The 14,518-nt window shown below is 40.3% G+C and overlaps 1 protein-coding gene across 1 annotated transcript; it reads left to right on the top strand.

Annotated features, from left to right (window-relative positions):
• Positions 1–11,202: 11,202 nt before the first annotated feature.
• On the top strand, positions 11,203–14,511 carry LOC147505021 (uncharacterized). The gene is made up of 8 exons (XM_086605445.1): positions 11,203–11,295; positions 11,381–11,431; positions 11,801–12,033; positions 12,110–12,208; positions 12,288–12,336; positions 12,526–12,664; positions 12,779–13,641; positions 13,747–14,511. The coding sequence occupies exons 1-8, from the start codon at positions 11,203–11,205 to the stop codon at positions 14,509–14,511; spliced, it is 2,292 nt and encodes a 763-aa protein (XP_086461571.1).
• Positions 14,512–14,518: the final 7 nt, after the last annotated feature.

Raw genomic sequence — 14,518 nt, 5'->3', positions numbered from 1 at the left:
GGTTGCTAACCTATTAAGTGCCACTTGGTCTGATGGGGTGTAGGGTGCAACCTTGGTGAGGTTGTATCCGCCACCCTTGCCAAGTCATTGCACGGAAAGATCGAATAATACTATTGGTGGGTCGCACCGTGTCTACCCTAATCCAATCCGTGAAACGTGTACAAAAAACAGGAAAGAAACATAGCATAATACGTGAAATTAGAACAGGCATAAGAAGGTACTTATGCCTCATGGTATGGGCTCGTGCTAAACTAGACATCAAAGTTCTGGGAAGGTCATAGAACCGGCGTCCCGTGGCTAAAGCAAGGAAAACGCTGCAAGTGGCGTCATTCACAGAAGAAAAATGCCATTCCCCTAAAATGTTTAGCATAATCCAAAACATAACAGTTCCTATGTTCATGGACAGGCTACCAAGGGCAACGTTATAGTCCCCTTGGTCCTCAATACGGAAAATGCCTGCCCCATAAGCCTCGTGCAAAAACTCATAAGTGTAGACATGCATATTATCGACCCAATAGCACCATGGGTCTTGTATCTCAGCGGGCATAGCAAGTCCAAGAACAAATGCTAGCAAGAACCTGGTAATTTCCATTGGTTCATCGTCAATGTTGATGGAGAACACTTGTTCTCCATCCGGTCTCTCAAAGAAAATGCAGTTATTATAAAAATAAGATGCAAGTCTTTGGAGAATAAAGTTCAGCCCGGTCTTACCATAAGAGGTTCCCGACCAACGTATGTGATCACCTCACAAAACCACAAGCACCGTAAGTAGTGCTTTGGAACAAATCTTCGAAAAGACTGTTCGGTATTATTATAGGAGATGTCATCTCAAAACTACGCTCTGGAACAGTGCAAAACAACCGGGCACAACTTGCGGAAAACTGAATTTTTCGGTCCACGGAGTCGGCGCCGAAGCGCTTCAACTAGAGGCGAGTCGCTCTTTTTGTATTTTGGATTTCCGGTGTTTGCCTTGAAGTCGCTTGACTTGAAGCGTGGCGGCGCTCGAGTAAAATTTTATGTCGAAGTGTAGAGGCGCGCCCTCCTCCGCGGCCTTCTGCTGCGATTTGCGAAAATGGAGACGAAAACGGGAATCGCGGGTGTGAAGGGTGCGTGATGGAAGTTAGATGTAGTGTGAGTTGTGAGTGTAGAATGTATGAAGTTTATATAGGTTTTAAGTTGCTAAAACGGATCGGGAAGTTGCCAAAAGTATTTACGGCGGTTTCGGAAATCCTAAAATTTCCAAACCCAAAACGAAACAACTCATTTTCTTGATTCTAATTCAAACCCAGTATCTTGTAGGTTGATTTTATGATTGAATGTACCTATTTAATCTAGATTTCATCCTACAATGATTCTCAATCATAGATATGCCTAAACGGCCATATTTTCACCTTACTCCGCAATAAATTCTAACACTAGGGTTATATAAAAATAAAGCTTGAATTGATAAAACCACCCCCAAACAAGTTGGGAAGGTGGGATCAATATGAAATAACCACACATACTGAAAATAACCCCTTATATTAAAATTTTCATTCGGAGTACCTTTCACTACAAAATTCAAATTACGAAAATAAAAGTTACATTACAATAAAACAACAAAATAAATAAAACAACAACCACTATCAATCCTCGGACTCTCTAAACACCTCGCCACCGGTGGCGGAGGGGCACACTCTAGTGGTGGCTCACGGGCTCCCCGAAGGTCCAGCAGCCGCAGTCGTCCTTCGCGTCGACGGCGGCCATGCCTCGTAGGCTGTGTCCTCGAGCGAGTCCAGTATGAAGGTGGGAAGCGTGCAAGCATATCCACTCTAAACCGGCGCTGGGCTTCCATCTCAGCCCTCGCTCCCATCCCATCTCATCATCTCTCCGGGTGCGGATCTCGAAGTTGTGATGAATAGTCGCCTGTCGAGTCCGGAGGTCCGCAGTGACAGATAGTGTTTAGTGAACGATGCCCCTATGAAGCACAGCCATGCGTTCTGCATCAGACCAACACCTCTGGAAGGCATCCGTATCAAAGCAAGTCACGTCCTCCTCATCCTCCTCCGAATCATCCTCATCCTCCTCCTCTATCTCATCCCGTTCCCTATCCTCGGGCAATTTCCAGCGTTGTTGGACACACCCTATAGATCTGGCGCGGGTTACGGTGCGGGATAATGTAAATCCTATCGACGCCGGAGCCGCTTTCATCTTCAAGACATGATCTTGGTAATTAACACGGGAAGAGGTGCCAAAGACTTTCCGACCCCCTATCATGCTTTCAAAAAACTCCAAGATACAGAAATCGTTTCGCTCTGGAGTACCCATAAGATGTGGAGGCAGGTCGACCGATGTCACCGACCTTGTCCTTCCCTAGGACATTCCGACCAATCCACCGAAATAGCCGGTTGGTTGGTCCCGGTGGATGTCTGGCGAACCAATGGGAGTTTGTATTGTAGCTCCCATTGATGACGATCCGCCCATCAAAGGCTCTACCCCGTCAAACGGGGCTCTGTAAAAGTGGCATCCAGATGGATTATAGGCGAATGCCTAGAATCTCGACCAACAAATCCGATGTCAACTCCTTCCTCTTCTTCCTTACCAACACAAAATCCTACTCCCCTCCAACTCCCCGTGTTGTAGAACCGTCCGGACCAAGTCTTCGTGGTAGAAGGCTTCGGTCGAAAGTACCATAAACTACTCCAGTCTCTACTAGCCATTTCGTCACCGTAAAACGGCGCGAAAGTGGTCGGCAGTGAAAACTTACTCGGTAAAATTCGGCGTTGTTGAGCCATCTAGTGTTTGGAATGGAGTGAGGGTTGAAATGTGATGTGGTGGTGGGATTTTAATAGGCCGGTTGAAGCAACAGTGGTGGTGGTGGAGTGGTGGCGCGGCAGTTTTGAATTTCGAATTTTTCGGTGGTTTTTGGTGGTTTGAATTGGTGGTGTTTGTGGTGGGTGGAGTTTGGAGTCGATTTGGGTTGGGATTTGATTTTGGGCGTGGGTTTATTGTATTTTCTTTTTAATTTTTATTTTGTTTTAGGTTTTGGTTTAAGCTTTGGCGTTAATGGCGGAATGGAGGAAGAAGAAACGAATCGTTCATGGAGGTAAGCTGCGTCTTGTCTTCAATGCAATGTTGTGGGGGGTTGTTGGTTGGGCCTAAGCCCAAAATCGAAATTTTGATTTTTTTTTCGATTTTTTCGCTGAACTTCAAATCAAAATTGCCGCCGTTACCGGTCCGATTTTTTTATGAATGAGATATGGAAATGATCAGGAGAGAATTTCCTATCCAATGATCCATAAAACACTCTATTCCGACTTCAGATGACATACAAGATAGTGGAAAACGCCTCGAAGTGCGTGCATGACGTAAGTTATGTGAACGAATGAACTCTAAATTAATAGATTATGTCAATCCGAATCGTAATACAATAAAACGGCCTAAGCAACTCTAATGGGACATAAAACATTTTAGTATGCGGAAACATTTAACACCCACCCCAAACAAATTTTTTACAACGAAGCTTAGAAAATTTGTTTTTAGCAGTGGGTCTTTTAAAGTCAGATTCCCGAGACTTCCTAGATTACTATGTGTATTTTTATTTTTTATTTTTTATTTTTAATTTTATTTTTAGAAGGAAAAACAATAAGCAATAAAGACATAATTCACACCATAGAGAAACATGACTAAAAAATCCGAGAAAAACATGCAAGAGTGGAAAACGTGAACTATGTGAACCGTGGACTTAGGATCCGGTACTTACAGCCACACACTCCATAAGGAGGGCCCGGTTACCTTAATGGTGCACTCACCAATATATTAAAGTGAAAGGAAGTGCACCAAACACAGAAATTGAGTCGTTTATAGTCAGATACTCGAGACTTTATCTAAAACATATGTATGAACATGCAGTTGATCATATATCAACAACCGAAATAGTTGTGGATCATTCCTTAAATAAATATCACAGAAAACATATCCAAACACAATCAAGCACCAAGATTTCCTACGACGCAGCCTAGTGGAATGAAAACGAAGTCGGATAACCCTATTGTGTAACCTATCATGCACCTTCTTTTTTAATTTTTGAATGAGTGGGTGTTCTAGTAAATAAGTGTGGAAAAGTGAATGGTTGTGGAGAATATGGTGGATATGGATAAGTTGTAGAAAGACACCGCATACCTGATGAGGATGTGGTTTTAGCACCGAACTCATTCATTGTGTGTGTAGGACTGCCTCAATTTTGAAAATGAAGGTGTCAAATAGTTTGTCCTTCTGAAGTATCTGTTTGCTAGGAGGATTTAAAAAATTATGAAGCATAGGAGAAACAAAAGGATCGAGTGCAAACTCGAGATTCCTTTGAAAGGGTGGAAGGAGGGGAATCGAGGTGGATGTTGTGCAAGTTAGTTCTTGATAGGGTGAATTGTCACCTACTCAAAGAAACTCATCGAATTCCTTATCTAGATTGGTCATATCCACATTACTATGGTAGTCCTCTACATCTTTGAGAAAGTTATTTATCCCGTCCCTCATCAATAATATGTGTATCGACTAGTGTAGGAATGAAAATGTTGAGTCGACTTTCCAAAGGAAAGAATTTTTGGGCATATGATTATCGTGAAGCGTGTTGTTGAAATAATCTCGAAAGCAACGCTTTCGATCATGCTAACCTCTCCATCCATAGACGAATCGGGTAACCGCGTGTCCTTGTTTTAAAAACATTGACTTCAACAACAAGATGGCCAAAAGACATGGACATTGAACCATCACGCAATTAATGAGCGCATTGGCGGTTGCCGGAAAGGACGCCTAAAATGATCGGACAGAGTCGTTAGCGACTTACGTATCGAGGACTACAAAATCAGCGGATAGTAGAAATCTGAACTTTTACCAAAGACATTTTCGACTACACCCTTAGGATACTTAATAGACCGATCACCTAATTGCAACGTCATTTTAGTGAGTTGCATCTTGTCTAGACCTATTTGTCTATACAAATAAAATGGGAGTAAGTTAACACTAGCCCCCAGGTCTAATAACGCGATCGTCGTTTAGGAATCTCCTAAGGTGCATTGTACGATGGGGCGACCGGGGTCCTTGTACTTAACAATTCCATTATGTTCGATAAGGTTGGGAATTGTTCGTTAAAAAAGCGTCTTTTGGTATATTTGTCTTACGCCTAGTAGTACACAATTCCTTAAGAAACTTAGCATGATGTGGTAGCTTTTAATAGCTTTGAGGAAGGGAAGGTTTATAGTTAGATTCTTGAAAACGCCCCTAATCTCCTCGTAATTTGTATCCCTAGTTAACATGGCTAATTTTTGTGGAAAACGGTGGTTTCGGGCCTATATTTAGCAATGGTATCACCTAGATGTTTAACCGTGGCTTTCTGTTTCTTAGGTTGTGTTGTGAATCGGTACCTCTACAGTGGTAGGCTCTTCAGTTTCTATTTCGGTATCTAGTAAAATAGTAGGTGTAGGGGTTATCGGTGGGGGTAACTATAGGCATAGTTACCTTGGTATCAACCACTACGCGAGCGGAGAGTGGTGATGGCATTTATCTCACCTACATTTTCATATTCATTACTAGTATTATCGGTTACCTCAAAGGTCGTGTTTGTTGTTTTAGGATTAGGTATTGCATGACCTGCAACACACCTTTGGTTTGGGCTTTATCTTGAGCCAATTGTTGGGTTAAATTATTAACGGATTGTAGAAGTTTGTTGGTTAGATTGAGCCATGGTTTGGAAAAGTTTTGGCTCACTTGTATGAAGGTGTCAAAGGCGATCCGGTTGTGTGGGTGTAGTAGTCACGGTGGTGTGGACCTGAACTATTTCACGTGAATTATTTATTGGTGGATTCTGATAATTATTATTTACCTAACGATACCTCTATTAGCATTATAATTATTATAATTACCTTGACCTTGTGCTTGACCTTGTCGAGGTTGCACTTGGTTGTTATAATTATTAAAATTACCCCGACCGTCCTTGTCGTGGTGGAGCTTGGTTAAAGCCGTGTGCATGGGCCTAACATATTGATTATTGTACCCTTGAGGTGTGACTTGTTGGTTATTTCTCCAACCGAGTTGGGATTTTGTCTCCAAGGGGCATTAGGTTCACTATTAATGGAACAAGCCTATTCATAGGCTATAGGGGCGATGGGAGTCGGGATGCTCGGGACTCCAAATGAAACTACATGGGTTTGAATTTACATTCATGACGGGGATAGGCTTTTGTTGTACGAAATGGCCTCTACCTTTTTTAGTGAGTGATTCGATTAGAGTTTTAAGCTCGAATCGTGTTTAATTTCAAACATACCGCGGCCTTAAATCAGATTAGTAGAACTAGCGGAGCGGGAGTAATCGTCACTACCCCCAATTATTATTTAAACTTAGTTTGGTCCTCTAAAATTTATAAGCCTCGAGGCTCCTTTACTTAAGAAACTACCCCCATTCATTATGTCAAGGACTTCTTTATGGTGATGTTGAAGTCCTTTGAAAAAGGCACCTAACTAACGTGTCTTTTGCTAGGTTATGGTGTGGACACTCTATAAAGCGGATCGGTGAAACGATTCCAAGCCTCGAAAATGATTCATGAGGATTTTGTCGAAAAGAAATGAATCTTGGAAAGCATCTCATCCGTCTTTAGGGGTGGGTAAAATGTTCCATAAACAAATTTGAACAAGTTTAGCCCACGAGTCCACGTAATTAGGCGCTTGGGCGTTAACCAAGACGCCTTTATCGGCTAAGGTGAAAGGAAATACCATTAATTTAATTTGTTCCGTACCAACCGTAGGATGGTGGAATGTTGTTAGGACTTGTTCAATCCTACGCGTGTCGATAAGGTTTTTCATGGTCTAAACCATGAAAAACGGGTAACAAATTAAAAATATTTGGAGGGATTCAAAAATCCCCACCGGGTCTGCTAGAAACGATGCAAGATTTGGGGCTATCGCTCAAGGCTTTGTAGAAGTCCGAGAGAGAGTCTCTTTCTTCCCCATTATATCGGTGGTGTGTGTGAAATAGTAGCTAGAGGTGTAGTGTGTGGTATACTAGATAGACTTGTTTGTTCTTTGTTGTTGTGTATTTACGTTAAGTGTTTTGTTCGACCGGCACCTTAATCTCATGCAAGACTAAGTCGAGCTTAACTAAACATGCAACACTCCAAACAATTCGATATACTAGTATAAACCTCTAACGAGGAGATGCGAGGTGTGGAAGAAAGGAATACGATTCGTCCTTGCTTCGCTTATGAATAGCATCTTGTTTACGCTTGTTCGGTGTATAGAAGAGCGAGGTTAGAACACTGAAAAATATGAAAGATCAAAGTTCGAATCAAAACCGTCCGAATTCGAAAAATCAGCTAAAAGCTTTGGCCTCTCCTTGGTAAATTCAAATTAAATTCAAATTCACGGTGTTTGGCGCCGTCGCTTTGGTATGGGCGTGGCGTGCTTCGGTGGTAGATGAAATTCCAAAGAACTTAGCTGGTCGCTCTCCTTGAAGCGTGGGCGCCCGTGTATTTTCTCGCGGAATTTATCAAAGCTGAAATGGGCAACCACAGTATGAAACAACCAAGGGTGGGTGGGTTTAATGGGACTTAAAAATGACTACTTCTACAAAGAAAACAATGCTAAAGTGCAACTAAGATGGCAGCGGCGCCATTTGATAAATGTAAAATGAGTAGTTTACCTACGAAATGAACGATGAATTCATTACGTAAGTAAACTAAAACTGATCTTTTTAATCTCAATTATCAAAGCTTCTACTCTCGATGCGAATTGCACTAAGTGGAGTAGGAAGTTCGTTCCACTCCTAGTTCCCTAGCATGGATTGTTTTCTAAGTCTAAGAAATCAGTCGTAAGTCTAATGAGAGCTTTACGAAATGTTATGCTAAAGACGCGTTAATTTAAATAACAAGATATAATAATATAATAAATAACAAGATAAAATATAAACTAAAGTTAATCTACGAAAGCTACGGAAATACGATTGTTTGAATCTAGATAAAGAAATTAGATGGGAATTGAATCCACCTCGAATCCAACTTAACAACCTAGCGTAGAATGTTGTATCTCAATTCTCACGTTCTTACGGCGAGAATTTCGAGTTCTAATCCCTAGTGTTCATGGCATTCCTACCGGATACTAACTAGCATGTGAGGTCGTCCACCCATTCTCATGGCGAAACACGACCTTCTAGAGTGGAATAGATTCTAAAACCAATTCTATACTAACCACTAAGTTTTCATCAAGGCTTCATCAACCCCTCTAATGGAGGTTTTAGCCTTGAATCATTACGCAATCATTTCCATTTAGATTAAAACTAAACATAATATAAAGCATTGAAATTTACTTAATTAAACAATAATGAAATCTAATTTAATGACTAAAATGAAATAACACAAGAATTGAAATTAGATCTAGAAATGGAAATGACAAAAATCGAAATTAACAAATAGCTATTTATTTATTAATACTAATGAAGAACTATGATTCTAATAGTTTAATCTAAGACAAGAATTTGATTTGAAACTAAACTTAAGTAAAACAATTCAATAAAACTAGATCTAGAAGCTATTTTAATGGCTACTTTTTACTATAACCTATCTACCCTAATTCTCTACTAAAATCCCATTAACAAAGAGCTAAGCTTTTGTTTTTATACATTCAGATCAAAAAATTGTGCATGGGCTTGGAGCCATGTTTTGGGCCAGAGAATCAGGCCCAAAACCCAATTCTTTCAGTCCAAAAAGGCCTCTTCAGCTAGATTCGGCTTCAACAGACTTTTCGTCCACTTCTGCTCCTCTGATTGGGTCAAGGCTTGAACCATTGCAAAGCTCTTTTCGAGCCGGTCGTTTTGACATAAGGTAGGCCCAATTCCGAGGTCTGAGTCCAAAGATATGGCATTCGGAAGTTCTGCTGACTTTTGCTCCTTTATCTCGCTAAAGTGGCACATTTCTGCACATAATGGACTTTGAAGCCTGAAATGCACAAAAACACGTAATCAGTATTAACTCTTACTTATTATTCACATAATTGGTCTAACAGTATGATTATTAAGGGGTTAAAACTACAGTTTTGAGCTCTTATCAAAACACTAGAGTTTGATATTTCCCTGTGTTGGCTTACAACTTCAATTGTTGAAAAGGTCATAAATGCAATTATACTAAAAAGCAATAAAACTAAACTACGATGCAACTATACTAGAGAAAGCAATAAAAAGAATGAAGATTCGACTAACCTGGATGGTAGATCTTGTCTTCGAGATGTCCTTCAAGCTTCTTTCTTTCTTAAAAGGATGGATGATGTGGCTAAAATTACCTCAATATCCAAAGTTCTAATCTTGAAAGAAAACGTTAAACATAAACAACTTAAACCGGCAGTGGCACCATTTGACAAGCTTCTTTTCGTGTATGTAGATGGTGTATGGTTGTTGAACAAAACAAAAGCATATCAAAACCTAATTATCCCTTAATAAGTAAAGGATGAGTAGGATATCGTTCCACTTTTAAGTGTATGTTATGTGAAGGATAGGATTGGAGAGGGATTTAAGGGATTAAAAACTATGACTGTAGAGATTTTAGATTCTAATGCTAAACTAAACTAAACTAACTAAACTATTGAGAATTTATAAGATAGGGAATTCAAGAGATTAGAAGCTACCAATACTTTTAATCTATGACGTTCTGCTTCATGGTTGTTCTTACAAGTAGACTACAATTAGGCAATCGAGCGAGTGCCGATGCCCTCTTGGACAAAACATCGTTAACAATTTACTCTACTTAAGGTTGTTCCTATGTTTATGCTATTAATATCTTCTTTCCTTTTATGTAAGCTCGGGCAGCCATTCAATGTATTACCAAGAGCAACATCAAGGAGTACTTCCTAATAGGGCGGCCATTCAATGAATCATCACTTAAGGCAAACACAAAGAATACTTCCCCTAAGCAACCACTCCCTGAGCTACCCCTTCTAAGGCAACACAAAGAATACTTCTCTAACTCTAAATAATTATACTACTAGAAGAAAAGTAAAGAACACTAACATGATATTAATATTGCAAAACATAAACCCTATTCTATACTTCCATCCCCTGGTGTGGGCAATGGAACTAATAACTAAAAACATAAAGAACTAACCTGATTGAAGAACACCATGAACCAGAAGAATCATTAAACCTTAAGCACTGGCTTCATCTCCTCCCTTGAAGGAGAAGATTAGCCTTCCATAAAGAAGGAAGAACAAGAAGAAGAAGAGTCGAAGAACATAAGACTAGAAAGACTAATTTATTAAGACTCAGCTAGGTAAAACCGATCTTTTATTATTAATCTCTCCCTGCCTCAAGTTCTGGAGACAAGAATATAAGTGAATTGGCAAATTACATGAGGCACTTAGGTCCTCTATTTATAAAGATTACAATGAGCTCTAGAAGCATTCCAAACCGTCATTTGTTTCCTAATACAAATAGACTTCTTTCAGAGTCCAACTTCGTCTCCAAAACTGAGAAGAAATTGGCTACAGTGTCGATCCATGCGTCTGGATGCACTATTCATGTGTCTCAGATGCGATCAATGCGTCTGGAAGCTCGATCCATGCGTCCCAGACGCGTAAGCCGATTTTGTCTCTTCTGCTCTATCCTTCTATCCTTTTTTGCAGGCTTTGGTCCAAGCAACGAATCTTTTGGCCTTGGGCTTCCAAATAGGCTTTAAAATAGGTCCAAGTCGCATCTTTAATAGCTCTAATTCCTTGACCTTCTCCATGATTGTCCACGGGCTTCCCATGTGATCCTTAATGCTCCGAATTGCTTCGTTTTACCCCTTTTTCTCTAATATTCCACAAAACTCTCTCTTTGACCTGTAGAATCATAAAACATAACTTACAAACACTATTAGTCCACTAAGATAGCTAAACAAGAGGCATAATCGAGGGTTAAATAGCACTTTTTGAGCACTTATCAACTTGTGCGATGTCCGTTGCCATTCAACCACCACCTACCTTTCAGGTACTACTTCAACTTCTCACACTTTTCTTTTATTTTGTTATGAATTTTACTACCCTTTGTACTTGTGCGATGTCCGTTGCTCCTAATTATTATTTTTTTTTCCTTCTTCTGTATTGCTTAGCATTGACTTAATCTTTTCTGATTTATCTTATCTTTTTTTTTTTATTATTTCTCTTTATTAAGCAACCCACCCGACTAAATGTCGATAAGGGCAAGCGCCCAATGCACCCGTCTGAGGAACTTTCAAACCAAAAAAGACGTATTTACATTCCTCCCCAAGATAGGCTGAATCTTCAGCCACCTCGTGCCTTCCAGGTCTTACTTGATCACCTCATGACTTACTATCTATACATCATTGCTTTGATGCATTCCTCTTATTTTATATTTATTAATTGTTCAGCGCCCAACGGATGACATTCCTCCCTCTCTTCAACCGTCGTCTGGTGCTCAGGTCAGCTTCGAATTGAACTTCCCCTATTAATATTGTCAATGTGTTTTATTCTACCATTGTCTACGATTATTTCTCCACCCAGCTGTATTATAGTGTCTATCGTGTTACTATAGAGCTCTTACTTTCTGTCTCGTTTTTTTATTGATTTTATTTTTGAAATTTCATATTTTTGTCACTACTCCAACACATTTATAGCTATTGTTATATAGATTTTCATATTGTTTCCTTTGCTATAGATATTAACAAAAGGAATAGTGGCAAAACGTGTTAGAAGGGAACGAGAAAAAAACCTTAAACAAAATAATAACTCGCGTTGTTTGTTCGCACAATCTACCACACCAGTCTTATCCGGTTTCCAGCGGTTTCCAGCGGTTGCCCGGGTCCTCACAAAATATCCTTCCTCCAAATCTACGTACTCCGCCTCAAGTTGTGAGACGCCCAACTCACCATAGCCCTGTTACACCTACTCCTGGATTCGAGCTACTCACTTCCTTTGAATCTCTTCAACGAGTCGTGGGACATCTTAATCCTGTAAGGCTATTTACAGATTTCCTCCCATCACGTGCTCAGACTGATTCTGCAATGGGTCATCAAAATGCAAGGTATTTAAATAGGCAATTATTTATTACCTGTATGATCTTGACTTTTACAGTAAACTCTTACATGTATTCTCTACAGTGTATGCCCCCTTGAGTCTTCAACCTCATCATTACTTCATGCGATACCACAGGCAACAACATCAAATGGTGCTTCAACATCACATCACCAAAATGCAAGGTATACGCCCGTTCTTATCGAAACATTGATCATTATTTGCACCTTCGTCTACTTTGCTGACACGTTCGCTATTATGTAGACAACAACAATATGATGGAAATGATGACATGACAGACAATGAAGATGATGTACTTCCTTCTAATATTCTTAACCGTCCAATTGAACAAGGACGTCACTCCTTAGGGGAAATGAATGTTCAGTGTCCTTTCTGCCATGCACTTCATTGGAAAGACGAACGGTTGAGTAGATCGTCGCTAACAAATCCTCGGTTTGGGACTTGCTGTTTGCAATGGAAAATAAAAATGCCTCCATTGTAGACGTTGCCTGCTGCCCTTAAAGCTTTGTACGAGGGAAATGATCGCAAGTCAAAGTCTTTTCGAAAGTATAGAAGACAGTACAATCAGGCATTTGCATTTACAAGTCTAGGTGCTGATGAACGTGTCTTTGTTGGCCGAGGTCCACGACCTTTCACTATACATGGAGAACTATGGCACCGAACAGGAGCTTTTATTCCCGATCCAGGCAGATAGGCAACGTACTCTCAACTCTATATTTATGATCCAAGTGCAGCATTGGATATTCGACAGCTTCAGAATCCTAATCTGGATGTAGATTTTCTTAGGATCCTGCACAAAACTATGCTCAAATATAACCGTTTCTCTGACACTTTCCTCCATGCATACGAGGTTCTTAGATCGGCTTCTGTTGGGAATGATGAAAATCTCAACATCCATGCTTATTTACATTATAGTGCGGCCACTGACCGACGCCGCTACAACTTGCCATTAGCTTATGAGATTGCTGTTATTTTACCCAGAGATGGCAGTGAGTGGGACATTATGCGAGACATTGTGATTTATCTTAAAGGGGGAAATGAATTTGTTCATATCAGTAAATGTCATCCAGCTTACTTACCTTTGCACTATGTGTTAATGTTTCCTCATGGAGAGCTTGGGTGGTCACCAGATCTGAGGCGTTCAGACCCCTCAACTTCAGCCACCACTGCTGACCACCTCACACAGATGGACTTCTATTCTTACCTGCTATTTCAGCGCCCCAACGAATATTCTTCTATTCTACGAGGGAAAAAACTATTTCAGGAATTCTTAGTTGATGCATGGGCTACCACTAAACAAAACAGATTACGGTACTACAGATTTAGGCAAGATGTACTTCGTGCTAAATTATATCAAAATCTCACTGATGTCCCAGCAGAAACCTTAAATCCAGATCAAGTTGGAAGGCGCGTAGTTCTACCAACATCATACTTCGGTAGTCTAAGGCATATGTTTGAGATATTCCAGGACTCAGTGGCTATAACTCGGTTCAACAATCATCCAGATATATTCCTCACCATGACTGCGAACCCGCATTGGGAGGAAGTTATTAAGGCCTTGCAGAAGAACGAAACTGCTACTGATCGACCGGAAGTGGTAGCCCGTGTGTTTGAACTCAAACGAAAAGCCTTAATGAGAGAGATCAGAGACAAAGGTGTGCTTGGTATTTATGTTGCACATGTTTACACAATTGAATTTTAGAAACGTGGTCTACCACATATGCACGCCCTTATATATCTTCGACATCAAGACAAAATTCGTGTGCCTGCTCAAGTTGACCGTATTGTTTGTGCTGAATTTCCTGATCCAGATAATGAGCCTGAATTGTTCCACACTGTTATCAAATGTATGGTTCATGGGCCATGTGGCTTAAAAAATCCAAGTTGTCCATGTATGGTAAATAGGCGTTGCAAAAGTCAGTATCCCCGTGCTTTCGAAAATGTTACCACCATGGATAAGACTGGATATCCTATCTACCGTCGTCGTGACACTGGCAAGAAATATAATGTTAGAGGGCATGAAGTTGATAATAGGGATGTTGTTCCATACAATCCTTATCTTTCTAAGATGTTCGATTGCCATATTAATGTCGAAGTTTGTGCCGGGATACGTTGTGTCAAATACATTCACAAATACATATTCAAAGGACATGACAGGACAACAGTGGTGTTCAATGACTTGGATGAGATACAACAATATTTAGATGCACGATATATCGGGCCACCTGAAGCGGTTTGGAGGTTGTTCGGGATTTCTTTTCACCAAGAGAAGCCATCTGTTGTGAGATTAGCACTTCATCTCCCTGGAATGCATCGAGTAGTTTACAATCCGAATGAATCAACAGATGCTATTCTCTTAAGGGCTCAGCAACAAAAGTCAACTCTAACTGCATTTTTCGAGCAGTGTGCTTCAGACCCTGATGCACAAGGGCTTACATATCAAGAATTTCCAAAATATTATGTTTAGAGTAAAA

This window comes from Coptis chinensis, chromosome 4 (genome assembly GCF_015680905.1).
Source record: "Coptis chinensis isolate HL-2020 chromosome 4, ASM1568090v1, whole genome shotgun sequence".
In the NCBI taxonomy this organism is placed as follows: Eukaryota; Viridiplantae; Streptophyta; class Magnoliopsida; order Ranunculales; family Ranunculaceae; genus Coptis; species Coptis chinensis.
The sequence above is the reverse complement of the archived record's forward strand: the minus strand, read 5'-3'. Positions and strand labels throughout refer to the sequence as shown.

What these genes read in the sequence shown, in the direction of transcription:
- LOC147505021 (XM_086605445.1), top strand. Translation starts at nt 11,203, where the DNA reads ATGCACCCGTCTGAGGAACTTTCAAACCAAAAAAGACGTATTTACATT. An exon ending in TGACAGACAATGAAGATGAT is followed by an intron (nt 12,337 to 12,525) that starts GTACTTCCTTCT and finishes CCTCCATTGTAG; the next exon opens with ACGTTGCCTGCTGCCCTTAA. An exon ending in CTACTGATCGACCGGAAGTG is followed by an intron (nt 13,642 to 13,746) that starts GTAGCCCGTGTG and finishes ATTGAATTTTAG; the next exon opens with AAACGTGGTCTACCACATAT.